Here is an 18,821-nt window from a genome sequence, read left to right as displayed (position 1 = left end):
CAGGCGTGTCTTAGGTCTGACGTTGAAGTGCATCCGGCAGTGGAGGCTCCTCAATGGGGTCTTGGGGCACTAGCTTAACCCCTCTACTACTGTTACCCCGGGTGGCCCTTGTCAAAGGCCTAGTACCTGACTGCCCCCTAGCCAGGGACACTGTGAAGACCTCAACAACGGAGCAGGTAGATGTATGAACCACCACAATCGCTGAGATGGTGGAAGAAGGTCATCATTATCACAGACATCCCACTGGGTGTGAGTTTTCCTTGCCCTTATGTGGGCCTACCGAGGATGTCGCAGTGGTTTGTGTTGTGGTTTGTCCAGCCCTTTGAGACACTAGTGATTTAGAGATATATAAATGAACATCGATTGATTGATTGAAGGCACCAACCCAAGACCTGAACAGTGGAACAGGCGAAAGATGACTGCTAACTAACCCTATGGAGCATCACAACAACTGGGATGGCGGATGAAGGCTGGAGCAGAAAAGGGTCCCCGGTCGTCTTAGGACTCCATGCCACTGGAGCCCTGACGTGTCAAGGATTGTTTGGTCACTGTGTGCACTAGTCTCCCCACGTTAAAGTCACGCACAGGCATCCTCCATAAAAAGGGATAACCCCCTAGCAGGAAGGCCGTCATACTCGCTTCGAGTAACCGCCAATGATATGTCAGGCATCTTTAGCGCATTTCAAAGCTTCAAATCTTCAGCGTCACTTCGGCTCACTCCATGCTAACATTGACCAGGAATTTCTAAAAAGGGGCAGAACTTCGCAAGCATAAGTTGGACACTTTGAAAAGTCAGACTTTAGAAAAGCAGGAAGTTTTTCCAAATATTAACTGGCTTGGAACATTGCACAGGCTAAAAAGCCAGAGAATGAAGGGGACTGTTTAAAAAAAATGCCTCAGTGACGCGGTTGAAATCTTGTCTCCTGAAGACGGCAAACTAAAAAGCCCGCCATACTGTTGAACGCAGGATATCGGACGTTAAGACAGCTGCATAATCACAGTTGCGCTCTTGACTTTCATATAGGGTAAGTATTTTAGTGTCTCATTGCATGAGTTGTGACATGCAAGACAAGCCTCAGTTGGCAATATTCGAACGGTCTGTGTCAAACAATTGTGTGATGACAGAAGAACTCCTTGATATTGTGCCATTAAAAGACAGAAACCGGGGCATAGATGTGGCAATGGCTGTATTTGCGCAAGCAAATCTGCCCATACAGAAACTAACTACAACAGCCACAAATGGAGCACCAGCTATGCTCGGATCTGCGAATGGTTTTCTGGGGGCTGTGCAAAGCTGACGAAACATTCCTAGAGTTTTGGAATTTCGAGCAACTCTTGTCTAAATCATTGAATTTAGACAACGTCATGAAGCCTTTGACGGAAATCGTCAACTAGATCCGGACACATGCACTTAACCACAGGCAATCTTAACGCTGAGCTGGACCAAGGGATTCCAGGTGACCTACCTTTGAACTGCACTGCGAGGTGGCTCTCAAAAGGCAAGGTACTCGGTTTTGAGCTTTTGGATGCTGTGAAACTGTTCATGGAAGAAAAGGACAAGGACTATCACAAGCTCTCGTACCTCGAGTGTACTATGGTCGACATGCTGTGTAACTGGACAGACTGAACCTGACCCTGCAGGGTAAGTTAAAAATGATGTCCGACCAGGTGCAAAGTGCGTTTGCGTTCATCAACAAACCGCAGCTGTTCAAGGCGCATCTTTAAAAAGGGAGATTTAACGCATTTTCCCACTCTGCTAAAAGCCAGTGGGCAATTCACCCCTGCTTGAAAACCTCACTGGTTGAAAGTCTGCACGAAAGCTTTGTGATCCGGTTCCTATAAACTGGTTGAAAGTCTGCACGAAAGCTTTGTGATCCGGTTCCTATAAACTGGTTGAAAATCTGCACGAAAGCTTTGTGACCCGGTTCCGTGATCTACAACTGAAAAGGCCATAGATTTAATGCGGATACTGTTTGAAAGCCCCGCTCTTCACAGATGAGGCTGCGGCTGAGTTGGAGATGATAGATCTTCATGAGGAGGACCAACTGAAAGCTGCTTTAAGCGAAGAGACCATTAAGTTCTGGAAAAGTGTGCCAATGGAAAAACACCAATGTCAAACGGGCTGCGCTTAAGATACAGTCGATGTTTGAGTCAACTTACGAATCGTCGTTTTCTACCCTGAAACTTGTGAAATCAAAGCATCGGTGTATTCTGACGGACACCCATGTGAAAGAATTGCTTCGAGTGGTAACAACGGAATACCAGCCAGATTTGAAGAGGTTTGTCCTACCAGCCAGATTTGAAGAGGTTTGTCCACGTTTGAAGAGGTTTGTCCTTACCAGCCAGATTTGAAGAGGTTTGTCCTACCAGCCAGATTTGAAGAGGTTTGTCCACGTTTGAAGAGGTTTGTTCTACCAGCCAGATTTGAAGAGGTTTGTCCTACCAGCCAGATTTGAAGAGGTTTGTCCTACCAGCCAGATTTGAAGAGGTTTGTCCTACCAGCCAGATTTGAAGAGGTTTGTCTTACCAGCCAGATTTGAAGAGGTTTGTCCACGTTTGAAGAGGTTTGTCCTACCAGCCAGATTTGAAGAGGTTTGTCCACGTTTGAAGAGGTTTGTCCTACCAGCCAGATTTGAAGAGGTTTGTCCTACCAGCCAGATTTGAAGAGGTTTGTCCTACCAGCCAGATTTGAAGAGGTTTGTCCACGTTTGAAGAGGTTTGTCCTTACCAGCCAGATTTGAAGAGGTTTGTCCTACCAGCCAGATTTGAAGAGGTTTGTCCACGTTTGAAGAGGTTTGTTCTACCAGCCAGATTTGAAGAGGTTTGTCCTACCAGCCAGATTTGAAGAGGTTTGTCCACGTTTGAAGAGGTTTGTCCTACCAGCCAGATTTGAAGAGGTTTGTCTTACCAGCCAGATTTGAAGAGGTTTGTCTTACCAGCCAGATTTGAAGAGGTTTGTCCACGTTTGAAGAGGTTTGTCCTACCAGCCAGATTTGAAGAAGTTTGTCCACGTTTGAAGAGGTTTGTCCTACCAGCCAGATTTGAAGAGGTTTGTCCTACCAGCCAGATTTGAAGAGGTTTGTCCACGACAAGGAATGCCGCAAGTCCCACTAAGCAACATGCACAGTTAGAGAAAAAAATACTATATTTTTGTTTGTGAACTTGGTTGAACTAAGAGTGTCGACAGTGCACAACTGGCCTGTGGTCTTAGTAGTCAGGAGTCATGTTGATGTGACATTTACAATAAATCTGGCTGAGCAGAGGTCTGTGTGTGTGTGTGTGAGGAAGGGATGGGTTGATGTTCATGTGTAGGATGTGGCTCTTTGCAGTAACAGAGTAAAAAAAAAAGTGGCTCTTAGTCTTCGACTGGTTGGCCACCCCTGCGAGTATAGACCGTACTTTTATCGCTACATATAACATTTTTAAATATTTCAGTTTACTTCGTTGTAATCGTGTACATGCATACTTTGACAAGATTTCCAGCAAAATTACTTCTAAGTAATTTGCAGTTTTATGAAAAGCCAGAACATTTTGTGCTGGGACCTTGTGCTATTCAAAACGTTTAATATGCGCACCAAAAAAACGTCCCGAAACGGAAGACAGAAAATCAATTAATACTGAACGGCAGATGAAAATAAAAAAAATTGGATGATTAGCCCATCTCCTCGTCGTCCTCCTCGCCGAACTCTCCCTCCTCCTCGGCTGTGGCGTCCTGGTACTGCTGGTACTCGGACACCAGGTCGTTCATGTTGCTCTCGGCCTCGGTGAACTCCATCTCATCCATGCCCTCGCCCGTGTACCAGTGGAGGAAAGCCTTGCGGCGGAACATGGCCGTGAACTGCTCGGAGATGCGCTTGAACAGCTCCTGGATGGCCGTGCTGTTGCCGATGAAGGTGGCGGCCATCTTCAGGCCCCGGGGAGGAATGTCGCAGACGGCCGTCTTGATGTTGTTGGGGATCCATTCCACGAAGTAGCTGCTGTTCTTGTTCTGCACGTTGAGCATCTGCTCGTCCACCTCTTTCATGGACATGCGGCCGCGGAAGATGGCGGCCGCCGTGAGGTAGCGGCCTTGGCGCGGGTCGCAGGCGGCCATCATGTTCTTGGCGTCGAACATCTGCTGGGTGAGCTCGGGCACGGTGAGCGACCTGTACTGCTGGCTGCCTCTGCTGGTGAGGGGAGCGAAGCCCGGCATGAAGAAGTGCAGACGGGGGAAGGGCACCATGTTGACCGCCAGCTTCCGCAGGTCGGCGTTGAGCTGCCCGGGGAACCTGAGGCAGGTGGTGACGCCGCTCATGGTGGCGGAGACCAGGTGGTTGAGGTCGCCGTAGGAGGGCGTGGTGAGCTTGAGGGTGCGGAAGCAGATATCGTACAGAGCTTCGTTGTCGATGCAGAAGGTCTCGTCCGTGTTTTCCACCAGCTGGTGCACAGACAATGTGGCGTTGTAGGGCTCCACCACCGTGTCCGACACTCTGGGGGAAGGCACCACGCTGAAGGTGTTCATGATACGGTCCGGGTACTCTTCTCGGATTTTGCTGATGAGCAGAGTACCCATGCCGGAGCCGGTGCCTCCGCCCAGGGAGTGTGTGAGCTGGAAACCTTGGAGGCAGTCGCAGCTCTCCGCCTCTTTCCGCACCACGTCCAAGACGGAATCCACAAGCTCCGCCCCCTCCGTGTAGTGACCTTTGGCCCAGTTGTTACCAGCACCACTCTGGCCTGCGAGGGCAGTGGACAATGAGCCACCAGCGGCACCAAAACACACCCAATTTAACCCACAACTTACCAAAAACAAAGTTCTCATCCCATTATTTTGACTTTTTATCTCACTATTGACTTTTCTGTCTCATAATTTATTTTCTTTATCACATTCTCATAATTTAGAATTTGTATTACTATATATTTTGACTTATATAATTATGACATTGCATCTCTTCATTTTGACTTTTCATCTCAAAATTAGGACTTTTTTCTATTTCTCATAATTTCGATTATCTTGTCTCATTTCGATTTTTTAATCTCATTACTTTTTATCTCAGAATTCAATCTTTATCTCAAACCTATGACCTTTTATCTCATAAAATTGACTTCTTATCTCATAAATTGACTTTTTAATCGTTATTTCGTTTTTTAATCTCATTATTTTTTTTATATCATAATTTCGACTTTTTATCTCTAACCTATGACATTTTCTCTCAAAAATTGACTTTTCGTTATGTTTTTTAATCTCATAGTTGTTACTTTTAATTTCAAAATGTCTACTTTATCTCTAACCTATAACCTTTTATCTCATAAAATGGACTTTTTGATCTATATTTAGTTTTTTTAATCTAATTTTTTATTTCATAATTTCAACTTTTTATCTCAAACCTATGACATTTTCTGTCATAAAATTGACTTTGTTCACTATTAGGTTTTTAATTACTTTTTATCTAAAAATTTCGATATTTTATCTCAAACCTATTACCTTTTATCTCATAAAATTAATTTTTTAATCTATATATCCTTTTTTTAATCACATAATTTTTTTTTCTCATAATTTTGACTTTTTATCTCAAACCAATGTTTTCTCCCAAAAAAATCACTTTTTATTCATTGTTTTTTTATTTTATAATTACTACTTTTTATCTCATAATTTCAACTTTATCTCAAACCTGTAACCTTTTATCTCATAAAATTAACTATTTAATTTTTATTTCGTTTTTTTATCTCAAAATTTCAACTTTTTGTCTTAAACCTGTGACGTTTTCGCTAATAAAATTTACTTATTCATTATTAGGGAGGTTTTTTATCTCATAATTATTACTTTTTATCTCATAATTTCGACTTTTTATCTCAAACCTATAACCTTTTATCTCATAAAATTAATTTTCAGATCCATATTTCCTTTTTTTAATCAATTTTTTTTTCTCATAATTTTGACTTTTTATCTCAAACCAATGTTTTCTCTCATAAAATTTGACTTTATATTCATTGTTTTTTTTATCTTATAATTATTACTTTGTATCACATAATTTCAACTTTATCTCAAACCTGTAACCTTTTATCTCATAAAATTAACTTTTTAATCTTTATATTGTTTTTTCATCTCAAAATTTAAACTTTTTGTCTCAAACATATGACGTTTTCGCTCATAAAATTGACTTTTTATTCATTATTAGGGAGGTTTTTTTATCTCATAATTATTACTTTTTATCTCATAATTTCCACTTTTATCTCAAACCTATAACATTTATCACATAAAATGTACTTTTTAATCTTTATTTCGTTGTTTTTTTTTTTAACACAATTATGTTTTTATCTCATAATTTCAACTTTTTATCTCAAACCTATAACATTTTATCACGTGATTAAAAATCTTTATTTCGTTGTTTTTTTTAAACACTATTTTTTTATCTCATAATTTCAACTTTTTATTTCAAACCTATGGACGTTTTCTCTCATAAAATGTACTTTTTTTTTCCTATTCATTATTAGGTTTTTTATCTCTATTAATTTTTATCTAAAACCTATAACCTTTTATCTCATGAAATTTACTTTTTAAACTTTATTTCGTTTTTTCATCACATAATGTTTTTTTATTTCATAATTTCAACTTTTTATCTCAAACCTATGAAGTTTTCTTTCATAGAATTGACTTTTTATTCATTAAGTTTTTATCTCATAATTATTACTTTTTATCTCATAAAATTAACTTTGTAATCTTTATTTTTTATCTCATAATTCGAACTTTTTATCTCAAACCTATAACATTTCATCACATGATTAAAAATCTTTATTTTGTTGTTTTTTTTAACACTATTTTTTTATCTCATAATTTCAACTTTTTATTTCAAACCTATGGACGTTTTCTCATAAAATGTACGTTTTTTTCCTATTCATTATTCGGTTATTTATCTCAATTATTACTTTTTATCTCAAACCTATAACCTTTTATCTCATAAAATTTACTTTGTAAACTTTATTTCGTTTTTTCATCACATAATGTTTTTTTATTTCATAATTTGAACTTTTTATCTCAAACCTATGACATTTTCTCTCATGTAATTGACTTTTTAATTCATTATTTGTTTGTTTTTTTATCTCATCATTTTGACTTTTTATCTCAAATATTACCTTTTATCTCATAAAATTTAATTTTTAATTTTTTTATGTCATACTTATAATTTTTTTCTCATTTCGACTTATCTTATAATCATGACTTTTTATCACTTAAATATGAAATTCTCATAATTATGACTTTTATCCCATAATTTCGATTTTTTTATCTCGTAACCATCATTTTGCCATTGCAAAACTTACCAAAAACAAAGTTGTCCGGTCTGAAAACCTGACCAAAAGGCCCAGACCTCACAGAGTCCATTGTGCCTGGCTCCAGATCCACCAACACAGCACGAGGGACATACTTCCCGCCTAGAAAGGCAGTTGCACGCTAATTAGGCAACAATCCAATTAAAAATGGTGCAAATATGCATCAATCTAATCCCACCTGAGGCTTCATTATAGTAGACGTTGATCCTGTCTAGCTGCAGGTCGCTGTCACCATGGTACGTGCCGGTCGGGTCAATGCCGTGCTCATCGCTGATCACCTCCCAAAACTGACAAACCAGAAGAAACAAGTCAACTATCACCCTGACAAATATCCATCTCATCACCCTCGAACATACGGACACATTCGGCCCGTCAAAGCTTTTTATTGATGAAACCATTCAAACTATGGTTGATTGCATGTGCAGTACTCCCACCGGATCACAAGGGGCAACAGCGAGGCGTATGTGTCATAATGAAGCAGGCAGTGGGTGAGTAGAAAAAGACTAGTCATTCAACTCTAAAAAAATAAAATGAACTGAAAACATTGTATATGAAAATTAAGCTATGAAAAATGTTTTCTAAAATAATGACTTTTTACACAATATATTAAGACTATGTAAAATGGCATAACCATTTCTTTAAAAAAAAAAAACTTAAAATATTTCTAAACGATTCTTGTAAAATAACTTCTCACAATATTTTTTTTTTATGAACTTCACAACATCTTTGAGGTTAATCCTGTAAAATGGTCAAAATATTCTGACATAACTTTTTTCTCAAAAGATTACTAACCTTTTCTCTATATAAAAAAGGACTTTCATAATATTTGACTTTACTCGTGTAAAGTTACATAAAAGTTTGACATATTTTTTTTCTCAGAATTTTAGCAAAAATTCTTGTATGAAATCTTTCTCCTCACAATATTGCAATGTTTTTCTCAAATAATGACTCTTAATCAATATTTTGGATTAATAGTGTAAAATGGCATAAGCTTATATTAAAAAAACGTTTTCTTAAAATGTTTGTAAAAGATTGTTGAAAAATAATTTCTCACAATATTTTTTTTATTAACTTCACAATATCTTTGACGTTAATCCTGTAAAATGGTCAAAATATTCTGAAAATGTTTGTACAATGCTAACTTTTTTCTCAAAATATTAATAACCTTTTCTAAATATAAAAAAGGACTTTCATAATATTTGACTTTACTCTTGTAAAGTTACATAAAAGTTTGACTTAAATATTTTTTTCTAGGAATGTGTGCAAAAATTCTTGTATGAAATCTTTTTCCTCACAATATTGCAATGTTTTTCTCAAATAATGACTCTTAATCAATATTTTGGATTAATAGTGTAAAATGGCATAAGCTTATATTAAAAAAAACGTTTTCTTAAAATGTTTGTAAAAGATTCTTGAAAAATAATTTCTCACAATATTTTTTTTTATGAACTTCACAATATCTTTGAGGTTAATCCTGTAAAATGTTCAAACTTTTTTCTCAAAAGATTACAAACCTTTTCTAAATAGAAAAAATGACTTTCATAATATTTGACTTTACTCGTGCAAAGTTACATAAAAGTTTGACATAAATATTTTTTTTCTCAGAATGTTAGCAAAAATTCTTGTATGAAATCTTTTTCCTCACAATATTGCAATGTTTTTCTCAAATAATGACTTTTAATCAATATTTTGGACTAATAGTGTGAAATGGCATAAGCTTATATTAAAAAAAACATTTTCTTAAAATATTTGTAAAAGATTCTTGTACAATAATTTCTCACAATATTTTTTTTATTAACTTCACAATATATTTGACGTTAATCATGTAAAATGGTCAAAATATTCAGAAAATGTTTGTACAATGCCAACTTTTTTCTCAAAAGATTACTAACCTTTTGTAGGTATAAAAAAAGACTTTCAAAATATTTTACTTTACTCTCGAAAATTTACATAATTTTGACTTGAAAAATATTTTTTCTCAGAATGTTTGTAAAAATTCTAGTATGAAAACTCACAACATTGCAATGTTTTTCTAAAATAATGACTTTTTAATTAGTATGTTAGACTGATCGTGTAAAATGGCATATTATTTTCTTTAAAAAATTCAAAAATTCATAAAATATTTCAACACAATTCTATTAATACAACCTCTCACAATATTATGTTTAAAAAAATAGTTCACAATATCTAACTTTAATCCTGTAAAATTACATTTTTGTTCTTGTAAAATGTCACCTTTTTTTGTCAAAATATTCCGACAATTCTTGTACAATGCTAACTTTTCTTCTCAAAATATTACTAACTTAAAAAAATAAAATAAAAAGAGAAGACTCACAATTTTTGACTTAACTCTTGTAAAGTTACTTAATTAACTTGTAAAATATTTATTTCTCAGAAAGTAAAAATTATTGTTTGAAAACACACGATATTGCTACTTTTTTCTTCAACAATTTTGGATTTTTCACACATTATATTAGACTAACTGTGTAAATGGCAAAATATTTTCTTTAAAAAAAAAACATTTCTTAAAATATTCCTAAACAATACTTGTAAAAATGTAAAATGTTCTCAAAATATTGTTTGTCGAATAAAGAATTTCACAATATGTTTGACATTCATCCTGTAAAATGTTCCAAAATATTCTGACAAGTGTTGTACAAAAGCTAACTTTTATTATTTATATATGTTTAGCGCTGCGAATCTTTGGGTGTCCCATGATTCGATTCAATTATCGATTCTTGGGGTCGCGATTCGATAATATATCGATTTTTTTCGATTCGATTCAAAAACGGTATTTTTCCGATTCAAAACGATTCTGTATTCCTTCAATACATGGGGATCTACCCCAGTCTGCTGACATGCAAGCAGAGAAGTAGATTTATTCTTAAATAGCTTTTATAATTGTAAAAGACAATGTCTTATCAACTGATTGCAATAATGTAAATTTGTTTTAACTGTTAAACGAACCAAAAATATGACTTATTTTATCTTTGTGAAAACATTGGACACAGTGTGTTGTCAAGCTTATGAGATGCGATGCAAATGTAAGCCACTGTGAGACTATTGTTCTTTTTTATTATTTTTATAAATGTCTAATGATGTCAATGAGGGATTTTTAATCACTGCTATGCTGATATTATAACTAATATTGATACTGTTATTGATAATATTCATTTTTGTTTCACTACTTTTGGTTTGTTTGTGTCTCCTCTCAATTGATCTGTTTATTGCAGTTTTGAGTGTTGCTGGGTCATGTTCGGTTTTGGTATTTCTGTGTAGTGGTTTGTTGGAATGCTAAAAAAATAAATAAAAATGTTTTAAATAAAATAAAAATCGATTTTAAAAAAAGGAGAATCGATTCTGAATCGCACAACATATTCGAATCGATTTTCCCCCCACACCCCTAACATATATATATATATATATATATACATATATATATACATATACACATACACATACACATACACATACACATACACATACACATACACATACACATACACATATACATATACATATACATATATATACACACACACACACACACATATATATATACACACACACATATATATATACATATACATATATATATATATATATATATATACACACACACACACATATATATACATATATATATACACACACATATACACACACATACATACATACATACATATATATACATATATATATAATATATATATATCAATGTATTTTATTTCGGCAATCTTCACATAAAACAAAGAACAACAACAAGAAAAGAAAAGAAAAAAACACTCATTTGAGCAATGATTGAGCCGAAAGGGTGTAGATTGAAGCAATGCTTATATAAACCTACCCCATCACAACAAGAACAAGGTTCAAAATATATAAAATCTAAAACATGCTTCACTTATATTACTTTTTTTTTTAAACAATATATAAGCAACATATATGTAGCACATGTCTCATATACACAGTTTAACATTTAAATCAAACATATACATTTGTACACACACACATATATATATATATACACACATATATATATTATATATATATACACAATTTATTTAAATTCCATATAAAGTGGTAATATATACATTTTAATATAACCTATATGTATAATTATGAAATCAAATTGTATTTATATACACATTATATATTATTGTCTTTCTAAAACAATGTTTGCTCGTCCTTATATTTACTAATGATAAATGATTTACACACATACATACATAATGTATGTGTGTATATATATATATATATATATATATATATATATATATATATATATATATATATGTATACAAATACATACATACATACATACATATACACACACGCACCCACAAACATTGCATTTTTCTTTAGTTGCTTTATTGAGTTGGCGCTGTTGTGTACTGTTTCTGTACTTGTTTTATTATTGATCATATGCTTGTTTGTTAATGTTATAAATGCTGAATACTATAAATAAAGGTTTTAAAAACAAATACAAAAATAAAAACACTTCAAAGGTAGCTTTATCCGGTATACCGGGGGGGGAACAAGACTCGTGTAGAAAAGTTCCGTTTCTGTTTCCTCATTTGCTGTCGCCGTCATTGTGCATCAGGAGTTATTAAAAATATTAAATATTGTGGAAGGTTTTACTCAATAGTGCCTGACTGCCTGTTGGAAAATAAAATTTGTTTGATAAAAAAAAAAAAAAAAAACAGGTTTGGTAATTTTTTTAAATGCTTAAGGGGACTGTAGTAAACTAACAACAGTTACTCTGACAGAAACAGACGTCGACTAACCTTGGCGCCGATTTGGTTCCCGCACTGACCAGCCTGAAGATGAACAATCTCTCTCATTATCTGGCGTGTCGTGGAAAAAGTATCTGGAAAGTTCTAAGAGGAAAGACAGCATGCAATGGCAGACTCGCGTGTATATCAAGAAGAAACCCCGCCTCTTTATCATCTGATCTCCTCGGCTATTGGTTGATGCTGATATAATGCCGGAAAAACAAAAAAATGACAGCCAATGAAATCGAAGAAAGCTTTTACTCAATTGGCTGGAAAACCCGGAAACGCCAGGCGGCTTTTTAATTTTTCAAGCAAACAGAATGACGAGAGTTGAAACAAACTGTCATGAAGAAAGACAAAAATCAAACATTTTTAGGCGTCTTTGTGTTTTTTGATAGTTGACGTGGCTGATAGGATGACTGTCATGTTTTCAAAGCAGGACAAGGAAGTTCCCACTTTAAAAAACTGTCAAGATGGAAGTTAAATTAAAGAATAATCAACCAAGGTTGCCAAAAGGATTCAAATGTTATTGTAATAAGAATACATTATATAGAAAATGTATAACACAAAGAACTACAGAGGCAGAAAATAAGTATAAAAACAAGCTAACCAGCATACTACCAACATGTAGAAAAGAATATGACAGTGAATTGATTAACGTGGACCCCGACTTAAACAAGTTTTTGATTGATTGATTGATTGATTGAAAGTTTTATTAGTAGATTGCACAGTACAGTACATATTCCGTACAATTGACCACTAAATGGTAACACCAGAATACATTTTTCAACTTGTTTAAGTCGGGGTCCACGTGAATCAATTCATGGTAAATGGTCGGTGTTGAAATTTTTCAAATCGGAAGAAAAATGCTGAAGTAGTGACATGTTGATTTGAGAAATGGTATTACGGAATTCCTGGAATTTCGGGAAAACGGGGACTTTTTACCGTTTAAAAAATAAGAGGAATGTTTTGATGGTGAAACGGTTGAAATGCGATGAAAAATGCGGAAGGGGTAGCCGCCTGAAAAAAAGGGTGGAAATGGGGCTTTGGAAAAGCAGGAATTCTGGGAAAATCATGGAATTTTTTTGAACTTGGAAAAATGATGAATTGAATTTCCAGAATGGTTGAAAAATGTGGAAATGGTGGAAGTTTGAAAAATTGCCAATTTATTTTCGAATGGGTTAAAATGTCCCAGAAAACCTGGAGTTCTGGGAAATCTGGGATTTTTGGGGAATTTTGTCAAGGGAAAGCCCACGATTACCGAATAGGCTGAACAGTTTGAAGTTGGAACGGTTTGAATCGGGTGAAAAATCTGGAAGGTAGAGCGCGTTAAAATCTGGAGAAGAAGAAGAAGTTTAATAATAAATAAAAGTTTATTATTAAACTTTAATTATTATTAAACTTGTATTTATTATTAAAGAAGTTTAATAATAAATAAAACTTCTTTATTATTAAAAATTTATTTGAGCATATTTGTGAGAGTTTGATTTAGAGAAAATGCAGGAGAAATTCAGATTAATTTTGTTTTAAAAATCAATCAATGTTTTCTTATATAGCCCTAAATCACTAGTGTCTCAAAGGGCTGCACAAACCACTATGACATTTTGGTTCAGAAAACCACATGTGTGGATGTTTTGGAGCATTCCCTCGATTGTTTGTAAATGTTGCAGTTTATGAATAAAGTTTTATAAAACTAATTAAAAGTAGTTTCAAAGCAAAAAAAAAATAAAAAATTTGAAATGCGGAATAGTAGAATACTATGTATTATTTTCTTTTGCAGGACATTACGGCATCAAGTCAAAACCAGAAAATGCATAAAAAATCTACGATGTAATCATCCGTAATATTGTACACACAGTCGCAGCGTCTCGTTGTTTCAGTTGAGTTAGCAGCTGTAACACTTTATGATGCTCTATTGACACATGAAAGCAATAAAAGGACCTTTGAAATGTGGTCCGGAGCCAAAGTGGTTTGTTCAGTGTCGCATTTCGAGAGGAGACCGGAGACAAAGCAGGTAAAAATGGCCAAAATATTCCTTGTATGTTTGGTTAATAAGGATAGTAACTGATTTATTTTTTTTTGCCCGGCATATGATAAACATCAGCCATTTGAGGTATCAGGATGGTGTTTATAGCACAGACTAAATCGAAGATGATTTTATTTAAGCATATTTGTGAGAGTTTGATTTAGAGAAAACGCAGGAGAAGTTCAGATTAATTTTGTTTTAAAAAATAATACTCCACCTTAAAGCCCATTATTAAAATAAAACACGGTCATCATCACTAAAGTGATCGCGATCAAAAATATTTAAGATAAAATTGCTTATTTTGACTAAAGTTATTTGGATTAAAACATGATTTAATATTACAGGTGTTTATCAACAAAATAATTTAAACAGTATATTTTTGTTGTTTTGTTTTATTTGAATTTAATAACCTTTATTTATGAACTGCATCATTTACAAATGATCGAGAAATAATAATAATCAAAATAAGTACAAAAACAGGACAAATCAGCGCCAGGGGGTTGTAAACTCAAAGTAACTAAAATAGAATGAGATATATATGTATATAAAATATATATGTATGTATACATATGAGTGTACATGAATATGTATACATATGTGTATATACATAGGTATATATGTATGTGTATATATGTATATATATTTATATGTATATACATATATATATATGTATGTATGTATGTGTGTATATGTGTATATATATAATGTATGTATGTATACCGTATATATATTATATATATGTATATATTTATATATGTATATATATATATTTGTGCATGTGTGTGTGTGTATATATATATGTATATATATATATATATATATATATATATACATATATATATATATATATATATTTATATAAATTTGGAACACAGCATCATCGTTTTCACATCTTTTTGATTGTTAGAGGTAGTGTTTTAACGTAAAGTTCTAATTCTTTTTAAAGGCACAAAAACAGGTCGAGTATTGAGAAAATTACATTTATGAATATAAAACTTAGCCAATGGTACGAGTTTGCAAAGGTAAAAATCATTTTTAATACAGTGTAAATCCAAATAGCACTTATTTAAAACAAAGCACAAATTTGTCATGAATATTGTCCAGGGTGAAAGGACGGATGCTCTGCCATAGTGATCATAACCTAAACCAGGGGTCACCAACGCGGTGCCCGCGGGCACCAGGTAGCCCGTGAGGACCAGATGAGTCACCCGCTGGCCTGTTCTAAAAATTGCTCAAATAGCAGCACTTACCAGTGAGCTGCCTCTATTTTTTAAATTGTATTCATTTACTAGCAAGCTCGACATATTTAATTCAAGAGAGACAAAACTCAAATAGAATTTGAAAATCCAAGAAAATATTTTAAAGACTTGGTCTTCACTTGTTTAAATAAATCCATTATTTTTTTTTACGTTCGTTCTTATAACTTTCAGAAAGACAATTTTTGAGAAAAAAATACAACCTTAAAAATGATTTTAGGATTTTTAAACACATATACCTTTTTATCTTTTAAATTCCTTCCTCTTCTTTCCTGACAATTAGAATCAATGTTCGAGTATTTTTTATTTATTATTGTAAAGAATAATAAATACATTTTAATTTAATTCTTCAGTTTAGCTTCTGTTTTTTCGACAAAGATTATTTGTGAAATATTTCTTCAAACTTATTATGATTAAAATGGCAAGTATAGAAAATCTGTAGAATCAAATTTAAATCTTATTATAAAGTGGATTTTAACCTATTAAAAACATGTCATCAAAATTCTAAAATTAATCTTAATCAGGAAAAATTACTAATGATGTTCCATAGATTCCTTTTTTAATTTTTTTCAAAAAGATTCGAATAAGCTAGTTTTTCTCTTTTCATTTTTTCTGTTGAATTTTTTCAAAATGTTATTTTCTTTTTTTTTTTTCCTGTTTTCTCCTCGTTTAAACCGTTCAATTAAGTGTTTTTTTCATCATTTATCCTCAACAAAAAAACCTTCCGTAAAAGGAATAAAATGTACAAATGAATGACAGACAGAAATACCCATTTTTTAATATATACATAGATAAATTTATTAAAGGTAAATTGAGCAAATTGGCTATTTCTGGCAATTTATTTAAGTGTGTATCAAACTGGTAGCCCTTCGCATTAATCAGTACCCAAGAAGTAGCTCTTGGTTTCAAAAACGTTGGTGACCCCTGATCTAAATGGTATCTCGGAGCAGTTTAGTATCATTTTCGTCATATTGGACAATGAGAGTAAATACTGCCCCCTCGCGGGTAAAGCCAGAAATACACTTGGTTTCGAGCGCACAAGTATAAGTAACACAAACTAAAACGTTTCGAATTACATTGATTTAAAAGGGCACCCAAAACCATTTTTAACGAAAAATATTCATACCTTACGAGGAAATATCTCAAATGGGGGGGGGGGGGTACTTCCGGTTGGCCTTTCTTAACCGGCGCAACGAACCAATTGTAGTCATTTTTTATAGTGACGTCACAGTATTTCTCCGAGTCATTAGCTGGGGTGACAAAATAAAATGCGGGTAACGGCAACCGATTTAATGTATAAACAGCACTGGAGAAGTAGAGCAATACATTTTACTTGAATTACTAGATAGGATATTGAGTAATACCAAGTACTCTACTGAAAATAGAAACCTGTAGATGCATTTCTACTTATGTTCAAGGCAAAAGGAATTTAAATGTTTGTGTTCATACTTCCCCAAATCACACGTATTAGGAAAACCTCATTCTTTCAAGTGTATAACACAAACAAAACATTTGGAAATATATTGCTTTAAAAAACAAACCAAAACTGTTTAACAAAAACTAAACATACAGTAACGATCTGCTGAGGTTGATGTGTTCTTGAGTGAAGATCAGAATTCCCATTGTTATGAACGCAACACGCCTGTAAGGTGATTAACGAAGGATAGACGTGCGTGTGGAAGGAACGAGATAAGTGAGCTGTATAAGTTGCTCAATAAGAGTTTAAAAAGAGCGTCAGACTTTGTGGGCATTTATTTCGGGACATCACAATGCTTTGCAGGGAAAAATCTAGAGCGAATGAGCAACTTTCGGTTTGCTTTTGTAACCGGCGCAATGGACCAATTGTTGTCCTGTTCTGCAGTGACGTCACAGTTTTACTCCCAGCCATTGGCTGGCGCTACCAGACAAATGCGGGTAAATGCAACTGATTTATTGATGTGAAACCCATCCATCCATCCATTTTCTACCGCTTATTCCCTTTTGGGGTCGCGGGGGGCGCTTGCGCCTATCTCAGCTACAATCGGGCGGAAGGCAGGGTACACCCTGGACAAGTCGCCACCTCATCGCAGGGCCAACACAGATAGACAGACAACATTCACACTCTAGGGCCAATTTAGTGTTGCCAATCAACCAAAATAGTGAAATTGTACTTTTATTACTAGGCAAGATACTGAATTGCGTGAAGTACCAGTTATGTAAGCGGAAATCAAGGTTTAACAGGAAGTGTATTTTTATCCAAGGCAACTGAACTGAATGATTGTGTTGATATTTACCCAAATCACATTTCATGTACAGTGTGAAGTAAAAAAAAAAAAAAAAAGTGAATTGATTTAGAGCAGTGGTTCTGAAATGAGGGTACTTGAAGGTATGCCAAGGGGTACGTGAGATTTAAAAAAATATATTAGAATAGCAACAATTCAAAAATCCTTTATTAATTTATTGAATGATACTTCCCAAAAAAATGAACTGAAAAGCAATGCAATATTCAGTATTGACAGCTAGATTTTTTGTGGAGATTTTCCATAAATATTGATGTTAAAGATTCTTTTTTTGTGAATAAATTTTTAGAATTAAGTTCATGAATCCAGATGGACCTCCATTACAATCTTTAAAGAGAGCACTTTAAGTTGATTACTTCTGTGTAAAAATCTTTATAATTGAATTATTTATCAAGTTTTTTGTTTTATTTATCTTTTTTTCCAAATAGTTCAAGACCACTACAAATGAGTAGGGATGTCCCGATCCAGGTTTATGCACTTCCGATCTGATATTGTTTTTGCACTTCTGATTCGATACTGGCCTATCCGAGCATGTATTAAAGTTTAAAGTTACTTAGCCTACTTAGGTGTCACGTTTATGTTGAAAAGGGTTTTAGTACTCTTGTTAACTAGCCAGCTGAATTAGGTGAGTTTGAATATTACACAATGGTTGGTATTCAAGGATAAACACAAAATAGAAAAAATTATACATGAGAAACAGAAATTGCATCATTAAACAGTAAAAAAGTGAACAGTATAAAGTGCAAATAATGCTGTAAACATTAAAAAAAGAAAAACACAACCTGAGTGGGATAAAATGTCTAACTCAACATCAAAACTTGCTCTTGAACAAGTGTAATCCTTTCAATTGTTTGCCCCAGTCAGGGGGGGCAAACAATTGAAGTCGGAGCATAATGGGGAGATTCTTTCTAACAAAGACGAGCACTTCAAGATGCTCAGGTGTCAGTCTGCTTCTGTGTTCATGATTGATGCGTGAGGCTGTGCTAAATAGCCTCTCACTCTCAAGAGTCATTAAAACGTCTTACAACTTTACCACCACACTTGACTTTATTGTGGCATGTTTTGCACTCCACCTCTTCATCTTTTAACTGTTAGAACACAGACCTGTGGATGTGTTGGTGTGCTTGAAAATGCGGAATGGAGCGTTGGGAGCAGCAGAAGAGTGGAATGTATTATTTAAATC

General features: G+C 34.2%; 1 protein-coding gene across 1 annotated transcript; it reads right to left on the bottom strand.

The window, feature by feature from the left end:
- Window positions 1-3,355: 3,355 nt before the first annotated feature.
- Window positions 3,356-12,241, bottom strand: LOC133550906 (tubulin beta-1 chain-like). The gene is made up of 4 exons (XM_061897040.1): window positions 12,090-12,241; window positions 7,484-7,592; window positions 7,297-7,407; window positions 3,356-4,713 (listed from the first exon to the last, which is right to left on the bottom strand). The coding sequence occupies exons 1-4, from the start codon at window positions 12,144-12,146 to the stop codon at window positions 3,653-3,655; spliced, it is 1,338 nt and encodes a 445-aa protein (XP_061753024.1). The 5' UTR covers window positions 12,147-12,241; the 3' UTR covers window positions 3,356-3,652.
- Window positions 12,242-18,821: the final 6,580 nt, after the last annotated feature.

The sequence above is a fragment of the Nerophis ophidion genome, linkage group LG01 (assembly GCF_033978795.1).
Source record: "Nerophis ophidion isolate RoL-2023_Sa linkage group LG01, RoL_Noph_v1.0, whole genome shotgun sequence".
NCBI classification, from domain to species: domain Eukaryota; kingdom Metazoa; phylum Chordata; class Actinopteri; order Syngnathiformes; family Syngnathidae; genus Nerophis; species Nerophis ophidion.
The sequence above is the reverse complement of the archived record's forward strand: the minus strand, read 5'-3'. Positions and strand labels throughout refer to the sequence as shown.